This window comes from Eumetopias jubatus, unplaced genomic scaffold, assembly GCF_037043125.1.
Source record: "Eumetopias jubatus isolate StellerSeaLion01/CBP00866 unplaced genomic scaffold, mEumJub1_p1.0 scaffold_10, whole genome shotgun sequence".
NCBI classification, from domain to species: Eukaryota; Metazoa; Chordata; class Mammalia; order Carnivora; family Otariidae; genus Eumetopias; species Eumetopias jubatus.
In genome coordinates, this window is record NW_028274816.1 from 114,244,260 (window position 1) to 114,272,208 (window position 27,949).

Below are 27,949 nucleotides of genomic sequence, written 5' to 3' on the forward strand. Positions count from 1 at the left end.
ACGGACTTCATGCCTGTCATAACTGAAAAATCCACCTCACAAGATAAACAGATCCCAGTGGAGGTATATTCACTGTGCTGACTAAATCATGAAACTAATTTTTCAATCCCATCCTCCAATTATGCAAAGGATTTTGTTGAAATTCAGCTTGTAAATTTCCATCTTCCCTGATGTCAATCAGTTTTTCACGCAAACTAATCAAGTGTTGCATTTTTATTTATATTTTTAACAAATGGGTTCAAAATCCACTGAAATCTTTTTTTTCTTTTAAAAAAAATGAGTTTTACAGTTCTATTTCCAAGTTTTAAAAGCCTTTGTAGGATGAGAGCCTTTGTAGGCTGACCCAGTTATATGCTTTTTAAAGGCAACCAAATCACAGAAGAATACAAATAGTTTGCAAACATTTGTTTTCCAGGTGTTTTCTCTACAACACAAGTTTCCGTTCGAAAAGCAGGTTCTGGGGGTGCCTGGGTGGCTCAGTCGGTTAAGCGTCTGACTCTTGATTTCAGCTCAGGTCATGATCTCGGAGTCGTGAGATCGAGCCCCGTGTCCAGCTCCACACTGGGCGTGGAGCCTGCTTAAGATTCTCCCCCTCTCTCGGCCCCTCTCTCCCCCTCTTAAAGGTGGGGGACACATTCTCACTCTCTGGGCTGCCACTTGTCCCACCTGATCAGAACGCATTTTGGGGGCCCAGTATGGCAGGTGAGGAGTCTTGCTGGGAGCCAGAGAAGGGTCAGCCCGCCATTTTCTGTTAGTTGGCATGTGCTTATATTCTTGGTATTCCTTCCAATCCGGGTGTTCTTCGCAAGGCCCATTTTGTTCTTAAAACCAGGCCACGCAATCTGTACATCCATTTACTGGTCACGCCTGAGCAGCACCAGGTACCAGCTAAGCTTGCAGCAGGTGGGTAAGTGAAGTGACACTCTGACCTCCCCCAGCTTCGAAGCATTTGTTGTCCTTTAGAGGTCTGGAAAACACCGTCTAAGACACAAGTCTCCGCTACATGGTTGTGTGGCACTTATGGGCACTAAGACCCTTCAGTCCCTGTATTAAAATTAGCAAAGCTGAAATTATTTTTGGATAAAAATTAGGGGCCCCTGGGTGGCTCAGATGCTTAAGCGTCTGCCTTTGGCTCAGGTCGTGATCCCGGGGTCCTGGGACCGAGCGCCGAGTCGGGCTCCCTGCTCGGTGGGGAGCCTGCTTCTCCCTCTCCCTCTACTGTTCTCCCTGTTTGTGCTCTCCCGCTCTCTCTGTCAAATAAATAAATAAAATCTTTAAAAATAAAAATTAGGCACTATACATTTTTCCTTTTTCCAGTGTTTCTTGACCCTATCTGGACATCCAAATCACCTGGGGAAATTCAAGAACAGACAGATGCTGGCGTGCTAACCCAGACCCAACTCAGTTCTGAGGGTGAGGCCTGGGCATCAGTATTTTTAAATTTTTTTCCTAAGAGATTCTGATGTAGGAATCACAGTTGAGAATCATTGTTCCAGACCAGTGCCTCTTAAATTTCAATTTGCGTAAGTCACCTGGAGAATTTGTTAAAAATGCAACTTTGGGTTTAGGAGGTCCAGGGTGGGGTCTGAGACTCTGCATTTCCAGCAAGTTCCCAGGTGGTGCCGATGCTGCTGGTTGATGTGGGTCCCCCTAAGTAGCGGCCCCCCACCCCTGCTTCTCCACCCCCTTCCTCCCTCTCCCCGCCCCAGGCCGCTGTCTGGACAGCCCAGGAGCAGAGCAGAGCGAGCAGAAGCTTGCTCCCGGCAGAACTGCCACCCCAGCCAGGCTATCCGGACTGCTGCTCTCAGCTTCGCAGAGAGATCTGGTCTCCAGATGTTAAGAACAGTTCCTTTAACAACCACAAAAATAGGCCAGCCCCCACTCCACGGTGAATAAGCGCACGTGTCTCCACAGAGCCACCGTGATGGGCAGCTCCCTACCCCAAACTCCCGCAGGCTTGCTGGCAGCATGGCCAGCTGGAGCCACAGAGATGCCGGCAGAGATGACCCCCCTGCGGGGGGGGGGGGGGCACGGAGAGGGTGGCAGGCATGGCGGGCATCGAGCCAGGGCTCTGTCCGTTGGGACTATTCTGAAACCATACCTCATAATAAAAGTCATATAATTTGCGGCGGCGCTGAAAACCTGCTTCCAAGTAGTGGTTTTTTGATGGAGTTTTGGAACCTTCTCTGAGGCCAGTAACCATTCCCCGAGGACTTGATGGAGGGGAGGCAGGTGGGCATCTTGAAGTGGCTACTGGGGAGGCTGCAGCTTTTCTGAGGGGTCCTCTCCCCATACTGCGGTGAGTGGGGTGGGGGGCTGCTTCCGACCCTTCCTTTCGGGCCAGGTTTTGTTGTCTGTGTCCACCCCACCCACCCCACCTTCCCCTTTCGTTTCCCTTTGTCTCGTCCTTCACGTTCCCTCTTCCGAGGATACGAGGGAAGCCCCCTCCAAACAGAGGCCCTTGACTTTTTCCTCAGCAGCCAGACTGCAGTCTGACTCTCGGAACAAAGGCTGGAGAGCTGCTGATGGTGCGTCGGTGGTCGGGGCGAGGGAGTGGTACGTGATTTTTGTTTTGACCCAGAAGGATGCACAGTGGGGTCTTTTCAAGGAGTAAGGCTGGGAATTCACCACATGACTCGTTTTATCTCTGTCTGTCCCGAATCTTGTTCCCATTGTGATAGTTGGTAAAGCACCATGGACATCTCTCTGACACACATGTCAAATGAAGTTTAGCAAGTGAGTCTCAGGACACAGGGCTGGGAAGTATGTGTGCAGATAGAGGCTGAGATAGGAGAGAAGCCATGAAAAGTCTCGTTTGGTTGGCGGGCGAGGACAGCTGACTCCTCACAAGGGTTTTCAAGCAATCCCAGCTGTGAGGCAGATTTCTTCTTTCCGTCTCACGGAAGATACTGAGGGTCAGGGTGGTTAGCGAACCTGTTCAGAGTCACACAGCCAGTTATTGCTGGAGCCAGGATTTGAGCCCAGATCTACCTAAATCCAAAGACCAAGCCCATTTCCACACACACACACACCCTCAGGGGGGACACTGAGGTAGTTGAGACTCACCTTACCTTCCAGGATGCTCATCGCATGGGTGGGGCCCGAGGGTGTCAGAAAAGGTGACAGATTTGAAACCCACTCTGGGGGTGGGGGCTGGGAGGACCAACCCAAATAATACCTCTGTGGGGAATAGCTTCTAGCTGGTGCCCCAACTCCCCTGAGCTCAGAACGCCCAGGGACTTAGAAGCCTTGAAGGACACGTTTTTACCTGCGGAGCTCGGCGGGGCTGCCTGAGGCTCTGTGGTTTCCAGAGCAGACGTGGAGGCAGCGCGTCCTTGTGCCCTTGCTCCAGCTGTGCACACGACCTCAGCCTCCTCCACCCCGCTGGGCGCGCGCTGCCGCCCTGGCACCTTCTGCCGGGGTCCTGATCCGAGCCAGTTGTCTAGCGATTTAATTTGGTGAATTTACCACTGCGTCCCAGAGTTTATATTGGCACTTAACAGCGGTAATATGTGTCTGTCTCGCCAAGAACTGACTATTTTCCCAACCAAGATGGAACACCACGCGCAAAAAAATAGGTTTGTGAACTAATCTGCTGTCCTGACAAGTGTCATTCACAGAATCACTGCAATGGAGCGCACTCAGAATGAAATGAGGTTGGGGTTGTCTGGCCTGGATCACAGGTGCATTTTCCCCCTCGGTTAACAAGAGTCTGGGATGAGACCCCCCTCGTTCCCTGCAGCCACAGGCCTTTTCAAACCACGCAATCAGTATTCATGGCAGACTTCTCTCTCAGAAAAATGGTTTAGGGGGGCACCTGGGCGGCTCAGTCAGTTAAGTGTCCGACTCTTGATTTTAGCCCAGGTCATGGTCTCAGGGTCGTGAGATCGAGCCCCTTGTCGGGCTCCCCCATACTGAGCGAGGAGCCTGCTTAAGATTCTCCCTCTCCCGGGGCGCCTGGGTGGCTCAGTTGGTTAAGCGACTGCCTTCAGCTCAGGTCATGATCCCGGAGTCCCGGGATCGAGTCCCATATCGGGCTCCCTGCTCGGCAGGGAGTCTGCTTCTCCCTCTGACCCTCTGACCCTCTTCCCTCTCGTGCTCTCTATCTCTCATTCTCTCTCTCTCAAAAAAATAAATAAAATCTTAAAAAAAAAAAAAGATTCTCTCTCTCCCTCTGCCCACCCCCCCACCCACTCCCCTCACTTGCACTTGCTTGTTCTCTCTCCAAAAAAAAAAAAGAAAAGAAAAATTGTTTAGGGATGATGGAGGAGTCTCTCTCCCTCCACCCCACCCCTCTCTCTGAATCTCTTTCTCTCCCTCCCTTTTTTTCCTCCCCTCCTTCTCTTTCCAGGGTGGTTTTTCACCCCATCACCACCCCATTGTAAAGTTCTCTCTACGTGCATATAATTTCACAGACGGAAGGAGGTGCCTCCTCCATCAGTAAAATGCATGCACACGCACACACACCTCCCACCCCCTGAATATCTGTTTGGAATTCTAACGTAGAACCTGGTGGTTTACCAAATCCTTGCACAAAAGCAACTAACACCTCTGGGAAGGGAAGTAACATCAGTTGTTCACACTCTAGTATGAACTGGTCTCCATCCTTTCTTGAGCGTGGAAAAGAGAAGCTGCTTCTTTGCCCCTGATCTCGCCTTATCTTGGATGAGGACTGCCCGTGGGGCTGAGAGGTCCAGCTGTCCATGAAAGGGATATTAGAGGCTTCTTAAAACAGCTTTAGTTTCTCTCTTCATGTTAGAGGGAAGCCTAGAGATTCTCTTTCCTTTTGGAAAAGTTCTGGATTATTTTTAACCAAATGATCTCTACTCAGCTCATCCTGAACTGGGAAATACGGAGCAGAGTCAGACTTGGGTGTGCATCAGAATCCGCAGAGAGCTGGTTAAAAGGCAGATTCCTGGGCCACGTCCACAGAGCCCACCTTGGGAAGCAGGAGAGCCCGGCGATTGGGGAGGGGCCTGCATTTCTAACATGCCCCACCCCCATCAGAAGACTGCCACAGGACCACATCAAGAAATAAAATGCCTTTCCAAAAAATGAAGGAATGTGACCAGACACGCCGGACATCATGATATTAAAGCCGTGTCAATTAATTTCTCCCCCTGCACATTTCACTTGCACTCCCAACTCGGTTTACAGTCTGGAGGCATATGAAAAAATGACTTGTAACTAAAGTCTTCCTGAAATGCTTGCTGGTTCACGGTTCGCGTCCCACTTTTAGAAGGTTGACGCTCACATTTCAAGGTCACGTGTTGGCTCCAGCATTCTTGGGCTAAAGAGGAAAGAAAAGTACCTTAACAGTTGAGAAACTGACTCCCCTCTGGCAAATGCTACCAACGTAGCTTAATACTAATTTAGGGAATTCAGTCTTGTGCGGTTCTGTGCACACTCCATCCCAGGATTGGAGACCTGATAGCACCATTTCTGTTATCTGACCCCCCCCACACACACACACACCTGAGATCGCTTCCCTCCCAGTTCCCAAGACCCCCCTCCCCCAGCCCACAATGATGGCTGGAGAGGCGCAGGTGTGAGCCGGCTCTCCAAGTCCCTCTCCCCTCCTGATTAAGTGGTGTGTGGGAATACGGGAGGCCCGTGTCGATTCGCACCGATCTCTGCCTTGCCGGCGCGCCAGCCACTTGTAATCCCCCACAGCCCCAGCCAGGCTCTGCAAGGCAGAAAGAAATATGACCAGGCAAGTTGAGAAAATAAATTAAACTAAGTGTCAACTTTTCTTGTTTCTCTCCTCATTATTAAGAGATGGAATGGGGCTTCTTTATCAAGCAGGGGGAGAAATTAATTGACACGGCTTTAATATCATGATGTCTGGCGTGTCTGGTCACATTCCTTCATTTATTGGAAAGGCATTTTATTATAGTTTACAGCAACCAGCTGCCAAACTACTGGTGTAAACGAGGAAGCAGGTGCATGAATGATGCACGATGGGAGGGCTGCAGTGCCACACTGAAGGGGACGTGGCAGGGAGGATAGGCCGGGTCAGGTGGGGTCTCCCAGTGAGGCAGTCTGTTGGCTTGAGTCAGGGAGGTAGAAGGGGACCGGGGGCGGGAGGGGGGCGGTGGGAGGGATGTCTGCAGGCCTCTCGAATTCATCACAGGCACGTTTGCCGGCCACAGGGGAGAGTGGTCACAAGCATCTGCCTCTGCTGACCTCCTGGCCCGCAAGTCTTTGTTCTGACCAGCCCCGAGGCTGCGTCCTGCGTCCAGCACGGGTCAGTACACCTGCCCCTGTTCTTTGTTCTTATCCCGTCCAGGGAAGTGAGCCCTCCGGGGCGGCTGACTCATGAGGGAGGCATTTTGCTGCACGAAGTCTCCAGCATCATGCCTGATAATCCAGCCCTGTTTCCACCAGGTCTGTGGGTGGGGCTTGGAAACATTCAGGGAAGTCACTCACCTCGTGCCCATCCTACGTTAGACTGGCTTAGGAGAGAGCCTGGTTGTTTTTCTTTATAAGTCGTCTTTGTTGTGTACTTCTGAAAAACCTCAGTTTTCCCTTTGCTGCCTTTATGTTGAAGGACACAGATGTGTCAGGCAGCAGGGGAGGCAAGCGGGCAACTGGAGTGGATGAGCACATCTCTACCCCCCTGTCTCCTGGGCCGCCCCCTGCTGGGTTGTTAGAATGAGGTGCTGTTGCCCATTGGGTAGAGCTTCTTTCAGGGAAAGGTGACAGGGCGGGCTTGTAAGACAAATTTAGAATCCAAGAGATACCAGAGACATCTTCATACAGAGGAAGTGGGCTGTGGTAGGAAGAGCACAGGCTCCCACCCGGGCCTCAGTCATTCATCTGTCAAGCGGGAGCGTTCTGGCGCTACGGGAGGAGCCGTGAGGACTGAGTTAGCAGCTGCTCAACAAATGTAGGCAAGCTTTCTCTTAAAATTAGAGTGGATTTCACGAATGTCCGGGTAACATGCAGTGAGTATCCCAAAGTGGTGGTCAGAAACATGTCACTTCTTTTGGAAAGACAGCTTGTTTTTTTTCTTGCAACACATCCATCTTCTGAGTTATATAGATATTTTTTAGGGCAAACCCAGGACTTATGGAGCCACCTCACCCTGCCATGCATCTGTGCAATACTGCTCATCTCTGCTCTTTTTGCCCGATGGACCCACGGGGAGGCAGGGGCTCAGACCTTTTCCATCCAGGGTTCCAGGAAAACCCTTCGAGGCAGACGAAACGGATTTGCCAAACCTGCTGTAGCCCACACGGGTGACCCAGACATGTTCTGAGTTGGGGATGGGGAGTAGCCCAAGATGACATATCACTAACCGAAACGCAGCTCAGTGGTGGTTGACTCATGGGGCATATGAAACACCATGCCTCATGGCCCAGGCTCTTGCCCTCTTGAGTCATAGGGCCACCAAATCCATCTCGAACACTTAGTGATCTGAGGAAGTCCTAGATGTCCTGCTCTGGCTTAGTAGCCACGTGTCACACTGGATGGGTCATTTAAAATGATGCCAAGCAGTGGAGCAAAATGATGATGGCAGAGCCTGCCCCACCTCTCATGGTGTTAACTTGGGGACCAGGTAGGATGATGTATGAGAAGCATTTTGAAACCAGAAAGGGCTCCCCACGCCCAAACGCAAGAGGTTTGTATTTATACTGAAAGCAGCCTGCGGATACTACCACTTCCTCCAACACTGGGCTATTAGTGAGAGAGGGAGGTTGCGAGAGTTATAAATAGACTTGTGTACACATACCTTAAACTCCTCATGGGATTCTCTGAGTAAATTCAATAGTCAGGGGGAGGGGAGTTTCTCCATTGTTTTTTCCCCCGTTAACCAAGTGTGTTAACTCATGACTTGCAGTGATTTTCACTGAAGATGCATTAGGTACCACGCGATTGCCTATTGGTGTTCATTGACCTATATGATAAGAGAAGAAAATTATTTTTGAGGTGAGGAGGCGGCCCTTCCCATCTTTCCCTCCCTGACCTAAAAAAGAATTCTTTTAAGTCAACTCTAGGATGTTCCTCAGTGCCTGTGTCTGCAGTAGGTCATTTTAATTTTGAGGTGTCTTATTTTCAGATTTCTATTCTCTTCTTCTGTGTGTGTGTGTTTTATAGCTTTGTATTATTCAGATGAATATTCAGTTTTGTTCATTTGAATAAAAGAGGGAAAAAAGGTTTGACTGTTAAATGCTTATCTCTTAAATAGAGCTTACTTGTTAGTTTCCAATAATAGCTTCTTTCAGGAGAATGCTGTAGAGTTTTCATTTTTAAATGCTCCCTGTCAACTCCTCTCCTGTTTATGTCCGTTCTTAAACCCTTTCTGTTTGGGGTTTCATCTTCCCACCACCCTCTTTGTGCCAGTTTTGCTGACTCCTGGAGGCCCCTCTAAAATGAGGGGTACCATTAAGGTGGGGGCTTCGTGAGAGGCTGGGGAGGTGTCGTTTTGTTGATGACAGGTGGGAGGGTTTCTTTGGTGAACTAGCCTGTTGTCCTCAAATTTTGCCCCCCGCCCCCAGTTGTCAGTCCCTAGGGTTCCTCTTCGTTCTGAATGGCAGCTTGAGTGACTTTAAATACCTACAGAGTTCTTTGGCTTCAAGGTGAGGCCTCCTTAAGATCAAGGGAGATGAGAGCCCGAGCAGGGGGTGATCACAGGGGCACCCCCAGGGGGCCCCGATGGAGTGTGAGCCCTCGTAGACTCACCATGGTCACAGCCCCTGCCTTGTCGGGGACCAGAGCAGTACACCTCCCCATCCCCACCCCCGCCCATGCATCCCTTAGGTTCTGCCTGCTTTTAAAGGCCCAGAGAGGTCATGGGACTCTCTAGGAGCACACAGCTCATTATTTGGTCCTTCCTTTTTTTTGAGTGAGGATAACCATGTGTTTCTTTTACCTGGCCGTTACACCTCCGTTTGGTGCACGTTCATGAGGCTCCATTTCTGATTCTCTGCAGGGCTCTCCTTTGGGAAAATGGAAGGGAAATAATCAGTCCTTCCTGCCCCTTCTCAGGAAGAATCAGACTTCCTGAGTTTCAGGTAGAATCTGTATGTCCAGCAGGCCATTCAAAAGACTACAATGCCTGGAAAATATTGTGCTGAGTGAAATAAACCGGACACAAAAGGACAAATACTGTAGGATTCGACTTACATGAGGTGCCTAGAGGAGGCAAATTCCTAGAGACAGAAAGTAGAACTAGGTTACCAGGGGCTGAGGGAGGGAGGAATGGGGAGCTGTGGCTTGCTAGGTACAGAATCTCAGCTCAAGATGGTAAAAAGAAGTTCTGGAAATGGATAGTGTGATCATTATACAACATCATGAATGTCCTTACTGTTGCTGAAGTGTACACTAAAAAAAAAAAAAAAAAAAAAAAAAACATGGTTGCAATGGTAAATTTTATGTTATGTACATTTTACCCAATTAAAAAAAATTAATTTCAAAAAAGGGAGACTTTGATGCCAAAAAGGATTTTTCTCACCCACCACCCTCTCCTTCCCAAATTTCTGACCCAGTTGTCTTTCACTCCTCGGTTTAATTTATTTGGCGGTGGTTCTCCACTGAGTTACTAATTCATTGTAAATGATAATGCACCTCTGAGGGAAAAATGATTATATGTTAAGGAATAACATTTATTGATAATTAAGTGTTTCATGGTTTCTTTGCTTTCTCAAACGGAATACATAAATATTTTAGACACAGTCAAGTTTGTTTTCTCTATTCGGGCCAAACAGGGCTGTTGAAATGGATATAGATCTTTAAAATACTGCAAACGAGTCTTGACATCGCTGAATTGTTATGCATCCAAGGTACATAGGTTTGAGATCCAGCCTCTCTCCTTTGATCAGGAAAATCATTTTTTGTGATACTCAAATTTTGAGTCCTGTGAGGTTAGGGGAAGGGACCAGCAGGGAGAATATCAGAGTCAGAATTCAAAACGATGCAGCGAGTCCTGCCCCCACCCTTCCCGGTGCACAGTCTGCATTTGGATTCCTGTCTCCTAGCTCTGTCACACCTGCTCCCAGCTCGGAGCCGTGGCACGGACTGAGAAACTGGGGCAGCGGGGGGTCCTGCATGATCCTGGGCCTGGAGTTCAGACGGTGATTTGCAGAGTAGACCAGGAAGGTGTGGGCTGCCCCAGGAAAGCTTTCATGGTGGTCATCTCGACTCGTGACCCCCACGGTGACTTGACTTACCCTGGGCACTGTTCCAGGATTAAGGACCTGTGCTCAGCAGCAAGCTGGCTCTCAGCCAGGCTGTCCTCTGGCTCATGGAGCGGTGCCCTTGACTGGCACTGACTTCCTGTTATTTCCCGATGGCACGGACGGGTTGGGTTCATTTGTCCACGCTCTCCTGCCTTCTAACCAGAGCACACGCTTGGCCTGGCTGGGGGAGGTCATGTGTGACCTGTCCGTGGGGGAACGACTGAAACCCCGTAACCTCGCTGTACTCGTTTCCCGGGGCTGCAGTTACAAATTACCAAAAACTGGGTGGGTGGCTTCAAACAACAGAAACTTGTGTTCTCACAGTTCTGGAAGCTGGACGTCCAAAAACAAGGTGTCCGCAGGGCCACGCTCCCTCTGCACGTTCTCGGGGACACTTCCCTTGCCACTTGCAGCTCTCCTGGTGGCTCCGGTGTTCCTCGGCTAGTGGGCTAGTGTCTGTGGCCCTCTCTGTCCTCTCCCCGCTCTGTCCTCTAGGTTTCAAGTTTCCCCCTCCTTTCTCTCCTAAGAACACCTGTCATTGGATCCGGGCCCGCACTCATTCTTGAGATCCTTAACTTCATTACGTTTGCAAAAATGCTTTTTCCAAACAAGGTCACATTCATCCGGTCCAGGGGTTAGGATGGGGACTCCGCGTTTGGGGGCTACTGTTAAACTCATTACACTCATCCTAATTAGCAGTAAGGTTTCCCCTGAGTACCAACATGTCCAGGCTTGTTTAGGGATAGGTTAGGATGTGTTTAGGATGTGTTAACTGGGTTTAGATACAGGCTAGAGAGGTGACCTTCAGAGACAACAGAATCTCAGGGTGACGACCCGCAGGCCGGAGGGAAGGGCGGGGCGGGGTCTGTATGGCCCAGACGCTGTCCTTGAGTGGGAACCTCTGACTTGTGCCACTCGGGGAGCCAATTGCTTCAGAAAGGGGACATTGTCTTGCTGATCTCTTGGGTTCTCCAGGATGCCTAGCAGGGTGGGAACCTGTAAATGCAGAAGGAAGGGCCGAGTCAGTCTTGAGGGGAGGCAGTGGTACAGATGGATTAGCAAGATACTCAGACCCCACCAGCCACTAGCCACTCAGCCCTCTCTGTGTGTTAGGGGCTCTGTGCATCCTGGGACCCAGAGTGAATGAGGCCCCAGCCCTGCTGCTGTCCTTGAAGCCCTGCTAGCAGATTCCCACCCCCCATCCTCAGCCGTGCTGCCCCTCCCTCCCCTGAGGACCTTTTAAAGGGCACTGTATCTTAATCCCTTTTTTTGGGGGGGGGAGGTTTTTGTTTTTTTTTATGTTAGTCACCATACATTACATCATTAGTTTTTGCTGTAGTGTTCCATGATTCATTGTTTGTGCATAACACTCAGTGCTCCATGCAGAACGTGCCCTCTTTAGTACCCATCACCAGGCTAACCCATCCCCCCACCTCCTCCCCTCTAGAACCCTCAGTTTGTTTCTCAGAGTCCATAGTCTCTCATGGTTCGTCTCCCCCACCGATTTCCCCCCCTTCCTTCTTCCCTTCCTGCTATCTTCTTCTTCTTCTTTTTTTTTTCTTAACATATATTGCATTATTTGTTTCAGAGGTACAGATCTGTGATTCAACAGTCTTGCACAATTCACAGCGCTCACCATAGCACATACCCTCCCCAATGTCTATCACCCAGCCACCCCATCCCTCCCACCCCCCCACTGCTCCAGCAACCCTCAGTTTGTTTCCTAGATTAAGAATTCCTCATATCAGTGACGTCATATGATACATGTCTTCCTCTGATTGACTTATTTCACTCAGCATAACCCCCTCCAGTTCCAACCACGTCATTGCAAATGGCAAGATTTCATTCTTTTTGATGGCTGCCTAATATTCCATTGTGTATATATACCACATCTTCTTCATTCATCTGTCGATGGACATCTTGGCTCTTTCCACAGTTTGGCTATTGTGGACATTGCCGCTATAAACATCGGGGTGCACGTACCCCTTCGGATCCCTACATTTGTATCTTTGGGGTAAATACCCAGTAGTGCAATTGCTGGGTCGTAGGGTAGCTCTATTTTCAACTGTTTGAGGAACCTCCATACTGTTTTCCAGAGTGGCTGCACCAGCTTGCATTCCCACCAACAGTGTCAGAGGGTTCCCCTTTCTCCACATCCCCGCCAACATCTGTCGTTTCCTGACTTGTTAATTTTAGCCATTCTGACGGGTGTGAGGTGGTATCTCATTGAGGTTTTGATTTGGATTTCCCTGATGTTGAGCGATGTTGAGCACTTTTTCACGTATCTGTTGGCCATTTGGATGTCGTCTTTGGAAAAATGTCTGTTCATGTCTTCTGCCCATTTCTTGATTGGATCATTGGTTCTTTGAGTGTTGAGTTTGATAAATTCTTTATAGATTTTGGATACTAGCCCTTTATCTGATACATCATTTGCAAATGGAAATGAAAACACAACTGTTCAAAATCTTTGGGATGCAGCAAAGGCAGTGCTAAGAGGGTAGTATATAGCAATACAAGCCTTTCTCAAGAAACAAGAAAGGTCTCAAATGCACAACCTAACCCTATACCTAGAGGAGCTGGAGAAAGAACAGCAGGAGAAGAGAAATAATAAAGATCAGAGCAGAAATCAATGAAATAGAAACCAAAAGAACAGTAGAACAGATCAACAAAACTAGGAGCTGGTTCTTTGAAAGAATTAATAGGATTGATAAACCCCTGACCAGACTTATCAAAAAAAAAAAAGAGAGAGAGAGAAATGACCCAAATAAATAAAATCATGAATGAAAGAGGAGAGGTCACAACCAACACCAAAGAAATACAAACAATTATAAGAACATATGAGCAACTCTATGCCAGCAAATTAGATAACCTGGAAGAAATGGATGCATTCCTAGAGATGTATCAGCTACCAAAACTGAACCAGGAAGAAATAGAAAACCTGAACAGACCTATAACCACTAAGGAAATTGAAGCAGGCATCAAAAATCTCCCAACAAAAGCCCAGGGCCAGATGGCTTCCCAGGGGAATTCTACCAAACATTTAAAGAAGAATTAATACCTATTTTTCTGAAACTGTTCCAAAAAATAGAAATGGAAGGAAAACTTCCAAACTCATTTTATGAGGCCACCATTACCTTGATCCCAAAACCAGACAAAGACCCCATCTTAATCCCTTCTTGAGGGGCCCCTAGGATCTGGGCTCTAGGATGGTGGGCAGAAGGGAGGGGATTAACCAAAGTGATGCAGGTCCCCTGTGTGCTGATGGGGTGCCTGCTTGGGTGAGAGGCTTACCTGATGGTTTTCACACTCCTTTGAAGAGGGCATAGGGAGCCAGCACGCCAAGGCCCAAAGAGAAACAATGTGGAGACAGCCTCTGGGTGTGGCTCTCCTACAGCTCTGCACATAGTCGATGGCCCCAAGGGCCAAGGAGAAGGAGATGCCCAGACAGAGGGAACCTGGGGGATGGTGTTGTTGGGCCCCCTATTTGGTGTGTGGTAATAAAGCACATATCCTAATGAAGACTGTGGCTGCCCTTTGTGTGCTGGTCCCAGCCCTCTGTTTTGCTGGAAATTGAGAGTAGCAAGTGGCCATTTCCATTCCTCTCCCTAGGAGTGTTCTAGACCTGCAGGAGCAATGATGGAGGAGTTCAGGGTATCAGCTGCCTGTTCTCTGATGTTCCTCAGAGACGGTGGTGGGAGAGCCAGAGGGGAGAGACATGGAAGGGACCGGAGAGATTGTCTCTCCACCCTGGGTTTCCAGGACCCAAACTTGACACAGAAGCACGAAGAGGAAACACCTGTATGTTGTTTTTTTGTTTTTTGTTTTTTGTTTTTTACTCATTGACGGGGAATGCTATCCTAATACAAAGTAGCCATTCTGATTTTCGTGTTCCTAGTTGGGCCCAGGTTTGCATGGGGCCAGGTTCATGTCTTTGGGGACAGTAGCGTCTTGGTCAATTTGAGCTACTATTACAAAGGACAACAGACTGGGAGCCTTATCAACAACAGGAATGTATTTCTCACCATTCCAGAGGCTGGAAGTCCAAGGTCAGGGTGCCAGTATGGTCGGGGTTTCGGTGAAGGCCCCCTTCCCATGTAGAATGGTCACCTTTTCATTGTGTCCTCACACAGCAGAAAGAGGAGAGAGAAAGCACGCTCGCTCTGGTGTCTTTCCTGAGGGCACTAATCCCATGCAGGAGGCCGCCACCCCCATGACCTACTCGCCTCCCCAAGGCCCCACCTCCTGACACCATCACATTGGGTTAGGATTTCAACATATGAATTAGGGGTGGGGGGGGAACACAACCTTTAGTTCATAGCAGAGAGCCTTGCAAATCCCGATTGGGGCTGCGACCTGAGGGGTGGTCAGTCTCACCACCATAATCCGCAGGTGCAAAGCTCGAGGCGCAGAGTGGGGAAGGCGCTTCCCAGGATGCCACATAAGTTCATCAGTGCAGAGTCCAGTCTGCTGCCTCCCCATTGGGCTATCTGCACATGCTGCATGTGTGTTCCCTCGTGGCGTTCGTACCGTCCTGTGAGTGGGTCCGTGTGTTAAAGCAGTGCTTACTGAGTAGGGTCACAGATGGGGCAGCATCCTGGAACTCCATCCCAGGCGGGAGGAGAAGAAAGCGAGGGGCGGGAGGGTAGCGAGAGCAACTCAGGATGCTGAGCAGCGGTCGCCTGCCAAAATTCTTCAGTACAGCTTGTCTAGCAAAGCCGGTCTCCAGCCGAGTAAATACAGTGGATGGCTGACGGGCTGACAGCAGGCATCAAACAGTCTTAAACTGCCCCAGATCTGCAGCGCTTTGGAAGCAGCGGTAGAAAAAGGAGGCCTGCGTAGAACAGAGGCCTGAAACTTTTAATAGTTTCTTCCAGGCCTCAGGATGTCCTGATGAGGTATTAGAGGAAGTAATTCAGGAAGAAAAGGACAAATAACCGCCTCCGTCTGGAGGCCGACCCCGAGGGCTGGCCATTCCAGCGCGGAAAGGGCACGCGTGGCCCTGCGGTGATCCCCGCCGCCGCTCGGGGTGGCCCACCCGCCTGCCTCCGCGCAGAGAGCCGCGGGGCTCTGACCCTTGTAAATAACAGACAAGTAAATTTCTTGTTTGCTTCGGGGCAAATGTAAGCCACACAGCGCCCACCGCATGTGGGTGAAATCATTAACTTCTCCTCACTGTTGGAAGGGTGCTCGGTACAAATTAGAAATCATTGCCTCAACCTGGAGGCTCTTCCCAGGGATCCGGCCCCCTACCCTTAGATCAGGAGCCTGTCACTGCTGCAGGACATCAAAGAAAAACATGTGGCCGGCCAGAACTGAACTCACCACCCCCTCTGTTTTTTGTTTTTTGTTTTTTTGTTTTTTTGTTTTCCTTTTTCCTGTAGGGTTTGGCTTTGTCACGTTTGAGAATGAAGATGTTGTGGAGAAAGTCTGTGAGATTCATTTCCATGAAATCAATAATAAAATGGTAAGTTTGTAGGGGTCGCGCTGCGGTGCATGCAATGCCTCCCCTCCCCTCGGTGTGCACAGCTTTGTCTTGCAGACTTCGAAAGCCCGCGTCAGCAAGCGAGAGGCTGGGCAGGGTGGGCACCGGGACGAGACTCTAAGGGTTCAGTCCTGTGGATGGCAAGCGTTGACAGACTCTCAGGGAAGGGCCGAGTCGTAAATATTCTCAGCTTCGCAGGCCGCGCGGCCAACGATCACAGCCTCTCAAAGCCACGGCGGAAGCGTGTGCAGACAATCCCGCACAAATACGGCTGTGGTTCCATAAAGCTGTGTTTATGGACGCTGACACTGAAATCTCATGTAATTCTCATGTCGCAAAATATTTATCTATTTATATTTTTACCATTTGAAAGTACAGAAACCATTCTTGACTCTTGGGCTGTACATGTACGAAAGCCGGCAGGGGAACCACATTTGGCCTGGGTGTTATAATTCGCTGACCTGCGGCTTAGGACACGAGTTTGCTGCTTGGTTTGGCTTTTTGAGGGCTATCTCCTAGGTAGGAAGGTTACCACCCAAATTCATTCTGCGTTTGGGCCCTGCTGGGTAATTAACATTCTCATTTTCCCCTTCCGATCAACTAGCTGGTTTTACCCGCATGAGCACCCTCTTCCATCCCCCCATTTGGCTCTTGAAAGCTCCTTTTTCTGGGAAGACCCCCTCAACAGGGAGGAGGTTGGATCATTGCAAGCTGGGGGAGCCAGGTAGGCCTCCCAGAGAAGTGGCCACCAGAGGGCGCCATACCATGAACACAGCACACACATTGGCTTGCTGGAGGTCTCCACTTCCTTCAAATTGAGTCAGTGGGAGAGAAACCCCTTCCTTGTTGGTTCCAAAAATATCGGAGCTCAGCAGGTGTTTCTGGAGCCATCAGCAGGCCCTTTGGGCCAAAATATTTTGGTTGGCCAGCAAAGCCTCCAGCCCTATGAGAAAGGGAGGGCAAATTTGTGTTTCAATTGTAGCTGTAACTTTGGTATTTTCTCCCTTTAGTCAAAACAGTCCCGGCTTCTGAAACATGCGTTCATATGTGCATTGTATATCGGTCCGATACGTGTTCACTGACTTTAAATTCAATAATAGAGCTTTTAGTGGGGATAAGATCAAAGCAGTCTGCTTAGCATGTGGTGCTACAGGCCTGATTCAATATTTGACTTGCTAATTTTTTCCCAGGACACTAAAATAATATTGTTCATATTGTTCCTAGCCATCATATGCATCTGAAATGAAAATGCTGTTTCTTTGCATACTGTAGGTTGGAGGTGTCAGCTCAGGCATTAAAATGGTACCAGGGAGATAAGTGTGTAGGAATAACGCAGGACCCCTTCATCGGCATTCTCTGCACTGTACACCGTCCCTCCCCTGCCCCCCCCACCCCCCAACTCAGTGCCTTCCAGTTGGTACTTCTCTCTTTTGGTAGATTGCTACTTGCTATTTTTAAAACTAGGGAGACAGGGGGCTTAAAAGGAAATGTAAGCGCAGCGCCCGGAGGCCTTGCTTCTCCTAGCCAGGCGTGCGGCTGACAGGCTGCACTGAGGACTGCCTGGGCACTGGAGAGTGAAAGAGGCCTCTGAGAGCACCGGCAGACACCATTCTCGTCCTGCCAGGACCTGACGGTTCATCAGGAAGGCCCAGTGCAGACGGGCAAGAGACTGCTGTGTGCGGACTCGAATCCATACCGTGCGGCCCTTCGCTACAGACTGGCTTTGACACAAGCCTTAAGCACAAGTGACAAAGAGCTTTATTCTCCTCGGTGGTCCAGTGGGGAAACTTAGGCTCAGGGGAATCTGCCCCAGGGCTCCCCAGGCAGTAAAGTAACCTAGGTCTTGAGCTTCCAGGCTGCTGGATGAACAACACAGAACGTTGTTTTGAGCTTGGGGGCTGCAAGGGTGAATCCCCAGATGACATAGGGGGAACCATCAGAAGGTAGAGTTTCAGCCCCAGAAAGATAATAACCCATGGATGGGCTGGCTTGAAGCCAGAGAGGTTTGTGGCCATTGGTCCCTAGTCATTTCACAGTTGTCACCTTCTTTTCCACCAGCTGGAGGCTGACAGGGGTGCGTGCAGGTAACTGTGTTCATAGTGGCAGGGTTTCTGATTTCTTTTGAATCGGGGGCTGGTACTTGTTCTTTAAGGGCATAGCAACAATGGAAGTAGACAAGAAGGAGGGGTGAGCACGGAGGGGTGAGGATCACACACAGGCTTTGGAGGTGTCCTTGTATGTGCCCCGCCCTGATGTTTTGTCATCATCTGGTGTCAACACCAGCTCTGAAGGGGAAATTCCAGGTACTGGAAGAGACCATTGGAAGGTCACCAGGCCTCGCCAAGCTCCAGGATAATGGGGCCCGTGGTGGCCACCTGGTGGGGTCCCTGGGCCTCAGGGGGAGGTACCAGCAGCAAAGGCCGAGCACCTTGATAACCATGAGCTTGAAAACCATGAGCTCTTGCCGTCGGCCGTGTCGTCGTCACGGAAAGGGCCTCTCCAGCACGCTGTCCTCCTCTGAAAAAGCCGGAATTGCTGAGGATTCTGCGATACTGGTTTCAACTTCTGAGGCCCACAGAAAAGGAAATGGATTTAAACTGTGCTATGGACAGAATTCAAATGAAGAATTGGAAAGACTCTGAGAACGCAGAGACTGCCAAGCAGAAACCCGGACGGTTGTTAGAAGGTCTGGGGGAGTGTTTGTAAACTGGACTGCTTGCGAAGCTGTAAAGACCAGTCTCCTGGAAGCTTGGCAATCTCGCGAATTCTACAGGGACAGATTACTGTGCTGCCCCCAAATGTGCCTGGAGCGACCGTTTTCTCGTATTCACAGATAAGAAAGGTCTGGCCCCCCCGATGAGTCACGAAGATAGGACTTGAATCCAAATCTTCTCCGTCTTAATCCAGTACTCCTCTGGCTGGCACTCAGTGGGCCCTGGGTAAATAATTGTGGAATGAATAAAGGATTACGTGAGGGACCCTGTGACAGGGAGGCGCATCATAATTCCCAAAGCTATTTCCCATCTAATTTGGTTGGTGAATCTCTTGGGTGTTAAAAAAAAAAAAAAAGAGGGCCCTTCCCTGGCGTCCAAGAGAGCCTGCAGCAGACACCAGCCCTTCTGCCTGCCGGGGCTCTGGGTAGCTGCCCTCAGGAAGCTGGGATCACCGCGGCCCTGCCCCCGTTCCCATACAGAACGCCCCTTAAGGAGGTCACCTCCATGGTGTTGGTGGCAGCAGGGGGGAGGGCCACAAAAGACCCCCCCGACACCCTCCTACAGAGATCTCACGAATAGTTCACATTTTTTAGTGCCAACTACATACTCTGCTGAGAGCTTGCTGTATGCATCTCTTTCTTCTATCACACACGCTCTGATGTAGGTACTGATTACTGTCCCCCATTTTACTGATAAGCAAGTGAGGCAAAGAGAGAACTTAAGCAATTTGCCCAGGGCCAGACATTCAGCAAGAGGCAGCACCAGAGTTCAAGCCCAGAGCTCACGTTTGTACCCAGGACGCCAGCACCCCCTCCAGGCTGAAAGGGACTTGAAAGGTCATCTCACTGGGCCACAGCCTTCCAAGACCACTGACCACCCCCCTCCCCCAGTCGGCTGTGTCGTGGCCCATGGGATTCCCATGTTCTCCTAAGAGGAGAGCAGAGGAGATGGGCTCACTCGGGGCCAGATTCCTGGCTGGGGCGGAGGGCCAAGCTTGGGCAGAAGGCGTCCCTGTCGGCCATGACAGATTTCCTGGCCTCTCCCCCAGAGGCAGGTAAGCCACAGGTAAGGAGGGCAGCTGGCCGCCACCTGACCTCGGGGCCCAAGCCGGGAGAGCCGGGACTCAGCCCCTCCCCCCATCTTGGCGCGGGTCATTGTGAGGCGCAAACGTGGCTCCTTATTAGTAAACACACAGAAATGCACCTGCAGAGCCACCTGGTGACTCTCCAGAGAGGGCCTCCTCTCTGGCCACTCTGCGAGCCCCAGCGCAGGCCCCTGATTGAAGCAGCGCGCCCCCCCCCCCCCCCCCCCCCCCCCCCCCCGCCACAGCAGCAGGGATGCGGGCTTGATGAGCCGCCAGCCGGCACAGCCTCCCGCCAGCTCGCAGCGCTGGGGAGGGAGGTAGGAGTGACACCCATCTGCCCGGGTTTCCTCCGAGGCCCGGCTCCATCCCCACCTCAGATGGAGTCGGGGAGAGCCTCGCTGGTGGAGAACTTGGGGTGCGGTCTGAGGGGTGCCCGAACAAGGGCACCTCCTCTGACCCCTGACTCAACAGCAGGATGTTGGCCTTTACGTGCGCGTGGTCATCGCCCCGTTTTACAGAGCGGGCTCTCGAGCTCAGAGCAGTAAAGGGACTTCCACCGTCCACGGTTCTAAGTGGCAGAGCTGAGACTTGAACCGGTGGTGTTCTGGCTCCAACCCAGTGTTCTTCCCACTCCACCCTGCTGCCACCTTAGGCAAAACCTCACTAACTGAAAAACCTGGGTTGGTGTGACTGATGAAGATAGGGTTTTTATTTGCTTTGTATAAGGATTTCTATAGGACTCCTTTAAATAGTCCTTTTTCTTTCTCCATTGAGGTGATCTGATTTTTGAAATTTCCTGAGCATTTTGCAAGCTCGTTAGGAATGCAGAATCTCGGTCCCCACCCCCAGAGCTAGTGAATCAGAATCTGCATTTTGACAAGTCCCTAGTGATGCCTGTGCACATTTAAAGTCTGGGAAGCTCCAGGCAAGGATCACTGCTAATGAGAGATGGTGTGGGAGTTGTGCGTCAGTCATAAATCGTCAAGTATCGAAGGAAGGGACCTGAAGTGAGGGCTGAGACCCCAGGAGCATGGAGCTGGATGAGCCAGCCTGGCATGGGGTCCCCAGGCCGGTCTGCTGCTCCCAGCCCCACCCCACACTCCATTTGTGTGCATGGCACCAGACTTCCCCCGCTGCACCCCTGCCATAGCAAGCCGTCCATGCCAGGGACCCCCCCCACTGCACCCCCGGTGCTGGCATGCCCTCCCCCTCTGACAAGGATCTCAGAGCATTGATTGAAGATGTTTGAGGCACATCCACTGGGGTGATGAGCTGGATCCTCCAAATAACATGCTCATGTCCTTGTCCCCAGAACAGGACCTCCTGGGTCATTTAGAGGCACTCAGGGCTTTAGAAGACGTGGACCTGAGCCTGAATCCCATATCCATCACTGGTTGTCCTGTGCCCAGGTGAATACCCCACCTATCTGTGCCTGTGTCCTCCTCTGAGATGAGAAGGATGGTGACTACTGTCCTTTGAAGCTTATTGAAGGCCCTGGTCTGGTTCCTGTCCCTGGGAGCTCTTGGACCGCTCTGGCGTAAGGTCTATAATCTGGTAGCCTTAAAGGAATCACCCTCCTGAAAACCCCCTTGATACCCGCAAGTTTCTTCCATTTGGCCTAAACCAAGGGCCCCAAAACTTTGTAAAGGGCCAGACATAAATATTTTAGGCTTTCAGGGCCCTAGGTTTCTGTCACAACTACTCAACTCTGCCATCATAGAGCAAACCGTAGCCACTGATGATAAGTAAGTGGGTGGACGTGGCTGTGTTCACATAAAACTTTATTTATAAAAACAAGCAGCAGCTGGATTTGCCTTGTGGGCCACAGTTTCAACTCCTGGCCTATACTGATGTAGCTCAGAGCAGGTGCAGTGTGCTTATCTCAAGGGACCCAAGGAAAGGCTTTTAGGCTAAAGCTCACCCACGTCCACTACAGAGTCAGCATGTTACTGGCGTGAGGCAGAGAGGGTCAGCGGTGCCCCAAACAGATCCTGGGGTTTGCGGTAGTAGCCTGCAGAAAGTAGCAGTGCCTTCCTTCTTAGGGGGACCCCAAGCACTGAGTGGGTGGGAAGTGACGGAAGGGTCAGAATGGGTGCTATCAACCCGAGAGGCCTTCCCAGAAGAGAGTGCTACAAATCCCTCACTGCTGAATGCCCCCTAGTACGTCTGGCTCCTCATTGCTAGACTTTGTGACCTTGCGCAGGTTACTCATCACCTGTGCTTGGCTCCCCCTCGGTCAGACAGGTAAGGATGGCACCTCTCTCAGAGACTGCTGAGAGGTAGGACTTGGGACCAGGCTTTACCAGCCATAGCATGCTCTATCAAAGCAATAGGCCATTTTACTGTTATTGTTAGTCATCATCACTATCATTATTCTTAGGATCCTTTTACTGAACAAATGTGTTATCCTAAGGGAAGGGGGTCCTGGACAGATGACAAGTCAGTGAAATGCAGGGGTGCAGACCCGGGCAGGGAGGAGGGTGTGAGGTGTGAGTACTCACCATGCTCTGGCTGGGAGGTGGGCCCGAGGAGAGCAGGTGGGTGCACATCCTGCAGAACAGAGCAGAAGGGGTCCCGCTGACGTGATTTCCTAGTCCCAGGGAGGCCAGTTCAGCCCTTCAGCTGAATCCTACATGGGGGACGTTTCAAAAACCCCACTTCAAAAAGCAAAGCCTGGTGAGCTCCCAGGCTTGCCACCTTCAGCCCAGGGCACACCTGGGGAATTCGCCCCCAGAACAGGGGCTTCTGGGGGCGGCAGGGGCAGGAGGATGAGAGAGCAGGAGAGCCCTGGGTTGGCCTCTCGGGCTGTGGTGCTGGGCCAGATGGGTCCACGGAGTCCCCAGCTAGGGTTGGCATGGGGCACTGCCACCTGGCAGGGGTGCTTCAGGAGTGGGCACGCATCCCCTCCCTCGGGCCACTCCTCCGCAGCCTGGAGACTGACGACTAAGAGCTGATCGGGAACCAGCCCAAAAGTGGGGGGCAGGGGCTGGGTGATGTGGGTGGATTTAACTAGGCTTCTGTGTTCACCACCCTATTTGCAGCATCCTCCTTACTCGTAAGCTAATTTTAGCCATCCATTCTGCTGCTGTTACCATTTATAAAATGAGAATGTCAAATGCAATATTAAACAAGCAGGATGAAAGCAAAAAAGGAAATGCCAGAGAGGCACTTGATAAATGAACCTCGTGTTTACGAGCGAGAGGGAGGTCCTGCGCCCCCCACCCCTGCATCAGGCACGCCCATGTTTGTGCACGGGCTGTGTTCCTGCAGGTGGAGGGATCTGCGTGCTGAGGGAGGAGGGCATGGGGAGGCTGGGCTGTTGGGTGGTGAACGGTGCTCTTTAGGCAGAAGTAATTTGGCCGGCAGGGAGGTTGCCTGAGTTCTGGCTCCTTCACCCTTCATCTGTCCTTTGGGAAGGTCACTGCAGGGGGCCTGGGGAGGGCGGAGGGCCTTCATTATCTTGGTGCCCAGCCCCTCTGGACTTTCCCACACGTGCTGCTCCCTACACACAGCCCACGGGGTGGGGGTCCACAGGGGGCATGGAGACCCCTGGAAGAATCTGCACCCCTTCTCTGGGGCCTGTTCTTCCTTTGACTGCACCCAGCAGCCCTGCCCAAATTCGCAGGCAGATTGTAGGGAGCTAATGCTAGGCTGCCCCCCCCCTTTTTTTTTTCTTTCTCTCTCTTTTAAATAGAGAAATGAGGTTGGGCTTGGTGCAGAGTCTCTGGCAAAGCCCACCCTCGGGTAAGCACCCAGCCTTGTGGCTGCGTTTGGGCACCTGCTGAAGGCGGAGGTTTCTTTTCACTTTGAAATGCCCTTGCAGGTTCCCAGAAACAGAGAGTGGCTGCCACTGCCACCGTCAGCTTTTTCCCCAAATAGTGCAGCCCACGAAGCTCCTTCTGCCCACCTCACTGATGAAAGCAGGAAGACGGGGCCCTCCCCGGCCGGGAGGTGGGGTGGTAGGGGGAAAATCCGTGGTAGCCTGTCAAGAGTCTGCTGGGCTGGGGGGTTGGCAGTCCCCTTCTTCCTCTCTGCTCCCCAGGCTTTGGGACGGAAGCACAGATGCGGACCGGCTTGAGCACCTTGAGGGACGCGCACCTAGGCTCCCGTGGCAAAGATTAAAGAGTGACCCAACCAACTTTATCCAGCTCAAGCACTCCCAAGATTAGCTGGTTGAATTTATGAGCGCCGTGCAGCCCTGGGAGGCAGGCACCACTGTTACTCTGTTTTACAGATGAGAACATTGAGGCACAGAGAAGTCAGGCAGCCGGTGAGCAGAACAGAGATGTAGAGCGAGGAGCTGGTGGAAAGGACAGGCCCTCGCCCTGAGATCGAGGCAGAGTGGGAGGCTGCAGTCACGGGGCACGTGCCTCAGAAGGTGTTGGGGACCAGCTCCTCTGCTCTCCTTGCCCAAATGCTGAGCCCCTCTGAGGGAGAGCCACATCCTGTTGAATTCATCTCCGTGTCCACACCTAGCCCCTGCCTGCTAACTAGGAGGTGCTGACAGTATTGGTTTATAACCTCCTTCACTTTGTCATTGCTGATTTTAATGAATCAGAGGTAACAGCAGATAAAATTAATTCTGGAACTAGGCTGAGGATGGCCTTGTGGAAGGAGTAGCAAGCGAATCGGATAGAGGGCGGTGAGGAAGGGCTGTGAGGGCCGCACCTGCGTGGCCAGTGGCCCAGAGGTGGGGACGGGGTTTGAAGCAGGGGACCTAGGACTGAACCGTAGCTTGTGTGACCTTGGGCAGATCATTTCCTCGGAGCCTCCGTTTCCTTTCCTGTCGTAACTTCAGGGCTAATTAGACCGAGTCAGAGGAAATGAGGAGTTGATTAATGAGGGTATGGAGAGGTCTCTGAGGACCGCTGTGTGCCAGGCACTGTGCCTTATATGCATGATGTGTGTATGTCACTGTGTACGCATACTGTGCGTGAGCTAGCGTACGTGCGCACACACGCACACACACACCTGAGGGTGTCATGGTCGTGCCTGGCATAGGAGGGGTGGTCCGTAAACAATTTGTTCCTTCCTCCCTACAGTAATCCTGCTGACCGGGGAGATAGAGTCAAGATTATATGTCCTGTGGGACTCTCGGTGCTTCTCACAAATGGGTCTGGGCCGTTTATAGCAAGCGTGCGTCCTCGGAAGGTGGAGGTTTCTGCTGGTGGCCTTTGCCTGTCTAAGCTGGCGTTTCCATCTCGTTTACCCAGTAGCTGCTTCTGCCAGAGACTCCGTGGGAGGCTCCGTATCTGCGAGGACCCTTTTGCAGTAGAGCAAGACAAGTTATCCTGTACAAGTGGGTCCTCTAGTGCTGGGCCACAGGCTGGTCCCCGTCTACGAGGATGGCCCTTGATCAGAGGTCTGGGACAGGAGAGACGAGGGGACGGAACACAGAACTCCCTTCTGCTCACCTCCTGGTGCCCCCAGTGCCCAACTGAGCGGCCTTCCTGAGGCCACAGAGGCTGGAGGGCAGGTGGTGGCTGGGGGCGGCTGTGGCAGGATGGTGAGGCACCCTCCCCTGCTGGAGTCCCAGGCCGGGTCTTCCCATTGCAGCTGCCGGGATTTCTGGGTGTGAGTGCTGCCCCTCCCATGGCAGTGCCCCAGGCCTGGCCCTCCTCCAGCGACGGGTCGTGACTCCATCCTGCCTCTGGCGTGGACAAGTACCGCAACTGGACGGAATGGGAACCCTGGACTGGATGTTAGAACCCAGACAGGGCGACCCGACTCTGCAGTTTCCTCAGAGGGAGATGCTCAGCAGGTCCGTCTCCAGCGTGAGCTCCACACTCCACACTGAGGACCGTGGTCCTGCCTTCCCTCCCCAGCCCTACCCCGCCTCTCCTCACTGGGCTGTTTCTGTGCTTGTCACCCGCACCTTGCTACTCCATCAGCCTCCTTCTACAGCTCACTCAGCAGCTGGCAAGGAGCAGGGCCAGCTTCCGGGATATGAGGCCCATGTTCAGCAGAGCCCTCACTGGGCTCGTGCTCGGCTGCCACCACCTCGGAACTCCTAGTAATGGTGGAATAAAGGGCCTCTCATCTTCATTTTGCAGTGGCCTGCACGTTCTCAAGCTCGTTCCATTAGCTACCATGCTCTTGAGGCTGACTCCCGGTATGGTGCACAGGGCACAACAGTAGGGACTCTGTTCTTCCCCCGAGTCACTCGCCTTGTGTTTGTCTTCCTTGCTCTGTGGGTTCCTTGAGAGCAGGTCCCCTCTGAATCTTGGTTATGAACCTGTAAGAGCCCCAGGAAAGGTTCTGCGCTCCTAGTGTCTCCAGAAAGGCTTACGCCTGGCAGACAGGGCAAGAGAGAACAGTGGGCAGGAGGGAGAAAGGTGTAGCCACGGGAGAAGCACGGGCGGTGCACAGAGCCAGGTGTGGTTTCTGGGCTGTTGCTCAGTCCTCCCGTTTGACCAGAGAGAGCTGGGTAGCTGCTGGGCTCCAGGCAGGACCCCAAGTCTTTACACCGGAGTGGCATCTCCCTGGAAAGTGCTTGGGACCTATCGGCCAGAGGAGATGGACAGCTTGGGGCCTCAGAGCAGCAGTGTTGGCCTGGAATCCCCTGGAACCTGACTGGGGGGTTGGGGGGGAGCTGCAGTTTGAGTCAGAGGAGAAGCTGATCTAGGGGCAAGACCAGGTCAGGCCTCTGTCTTTGAGGAAGCTCTACAAAAAGATGCTGCCCACGTGGACGCTCCCAGTCGTCCTCGCCCCCGCCCAGCACCCACCTGCCCGGGAGACCTGCCCTTTGTTCCCCTCCCTTCACCAGCCAGTCAGTCCAGGCTGGCCTCTCTGAATAGCAGTGAATTTTACCCTTTGAGATGGGCGTCTCTCCCCCTGGAGGAGTAAATCATGTCTAACTTGACCAGTTTGGGCTGAGAAGTGAAGCTGCAAACACTGGCCTCCAGGCCACACAAAGTCGCCTTGTCCTGGGTGGTAAATCAAGGCCACGGGCACCGGGCTTGGGTTTCCCCAGACCGAGGCTGGGATGGTTTCCCTCCTGGCCCCGGGGCCATGTGCTGACTGGGGCTATTTATGTAGAAACCAGAGAAAAACAAAAAGCTTTTTCACTTCCCAGACCTTGGCACCATCCTCAGACTTCCAGCCTCTTCCAAAAGGTGCCCGGCAGGGAGCTGGCCTCAGCAAGGGCTGCAGGCCAGTTGGGTGAGGGCGGCCCCTCAGAGTAGCTGCAGGGAAGCCGTCCCCACAGAAAGTCCCTATGCCTTCTCCAAAAGCCAATGCTAAGCACACACACACACCCCTCCCCCCAAGGAGAAGGTGTGGCGTGGGACTGGCTCCCCTGGCATGAGCCATGGGGGGCATCAGGCAGACCCGGCTTCAAACCCAGCCTTAGCACACATGGCCTGGGCCTCCAGCCACAGGTGAGGTGTCTGACATCCCTGGGCCTCAGCTTCCTGTCCTGGAAGATGGATTTCTATCTCTAAAGGACATCATCGGGTCCACTGACACGAGGCTATAGATAAAAAGCATTGTATCCGTGTATAAGAAAATGTTTAGGAAACGTGTACCATCGTGTATATATCTTACTCTCAGAAGTTTCAGGAAAAAATGTACATAGATACAGATAGGAATGTAGACATATAGAACTGTTCTTTGTACTATCCTTGCAACTCTTCTGCAAGTGTGGAATCATTTCTACATAAAGAGTTAGAAACAGACCTCCTTGCTGAGTTGCTTTCGACCGTGATGGGCAGGGGCGCCCCACCTTGACAAGCAGCCGGTACAGAGGGTCAGAAACCACACGTGCCAGCCCACGTCAGGCCTCTGATTCATCCTCTGGAGGAGCACACTGCTGCCCTAACTGTCCTGTCGTTAAAGAGGCTTCAGCTAGATCGTTCTTATTCCATAACTGCAGGCTATGGGGGAGCCACCCCCTCTCCTCCAGGGCCAGTGTGCCAAGCAAAGCAGCATATTTGACGATAGAAAAATGAAAGCAAATCCCACCTACCTTTGGGGGTTTGGCACGTCCTTGGCATTTCGGCCCCTGGTGTGGGGTTGCCTTGTGGCTTTGCTAGCCGTGACACTTGAAATGGAGACTTCGTCTTCCTAATGTGAGCAGTTGGTCAGTCCCAGGTGGCCTCTGAGGATCCAAATGGAAGTTCCAACAAAATCTCTTGGCCCTCCAACCACACTGCTTTTTCCAGTTGTCACTGGAAACCATAGCCTTTGTGAGAAGCTGCTGAGGTGGGGGCTGAGCCATTGATTTAGGAGACTCAAGGACCAAGACTTGGGAGATGTTCCTTCCTCACAATCTGCCGCCACCCAGGACTGCCCTAGAGAAAGCACTTTGGGTGTGGGTGGTGCAGGGCGTTTACAGTAAATGGGGTTCTGTGGGGGCAGAGCTGAAACAGCTAGAGGAAGAGGCCTGGCCACCCAGAGGCCCACTGCTTCTGTTGACTATGGGAAGCCACACAAGCCTCTTTGCAGCTGCCCCCGTAGGGAGCTCCCAGGCCTGGGGCCCCATGCTGGA

At 51.9% G+C, this 27,949-nt stretch overlaps 1 protein-coding gene and 1 long non-coding RNA gene across 4 annotated transcripts in view; one reads left to right on the forward strand and one right to left on the reverse strand.

Moving 5' to 3' along the window:
- The window catches only part of MSI2 (musashi RNA binding protein 2), a 385,942-nt gene that overhangs the window by 294,973 nt on the left and 63,020 nt on the right, over positions 1-27,949 (forward strand). For all 3 annotated transcript variants that reach the window (XM_028093017.2, XM_028093019.2, XM_028093022.2), the window contains exon 8: positions 15,563-15,645. In XM_028093017.2, coding sequence (XP_027948818.1) covers positions 15,563-15,645 — 83 coding nt within the window. The remainder of the gene's footprint in view (positions 1-15,562; positions 15,646-27,949) is intronic.
- LOC114200725 (uncharacterized) lies at positions 17,399-27,856 on the reverse strand. Its single transcript, XR_003607510.2, has 3 exons — positions 27,428-27,856; positions 21,963-22,011; positions 17,399-18,598 (listed from the first exon to the last, which is right to left on the reverse strand). It is a non-coding gene; the product is annotated as an uncharacterized LOC114200725 (long non-coding RNA).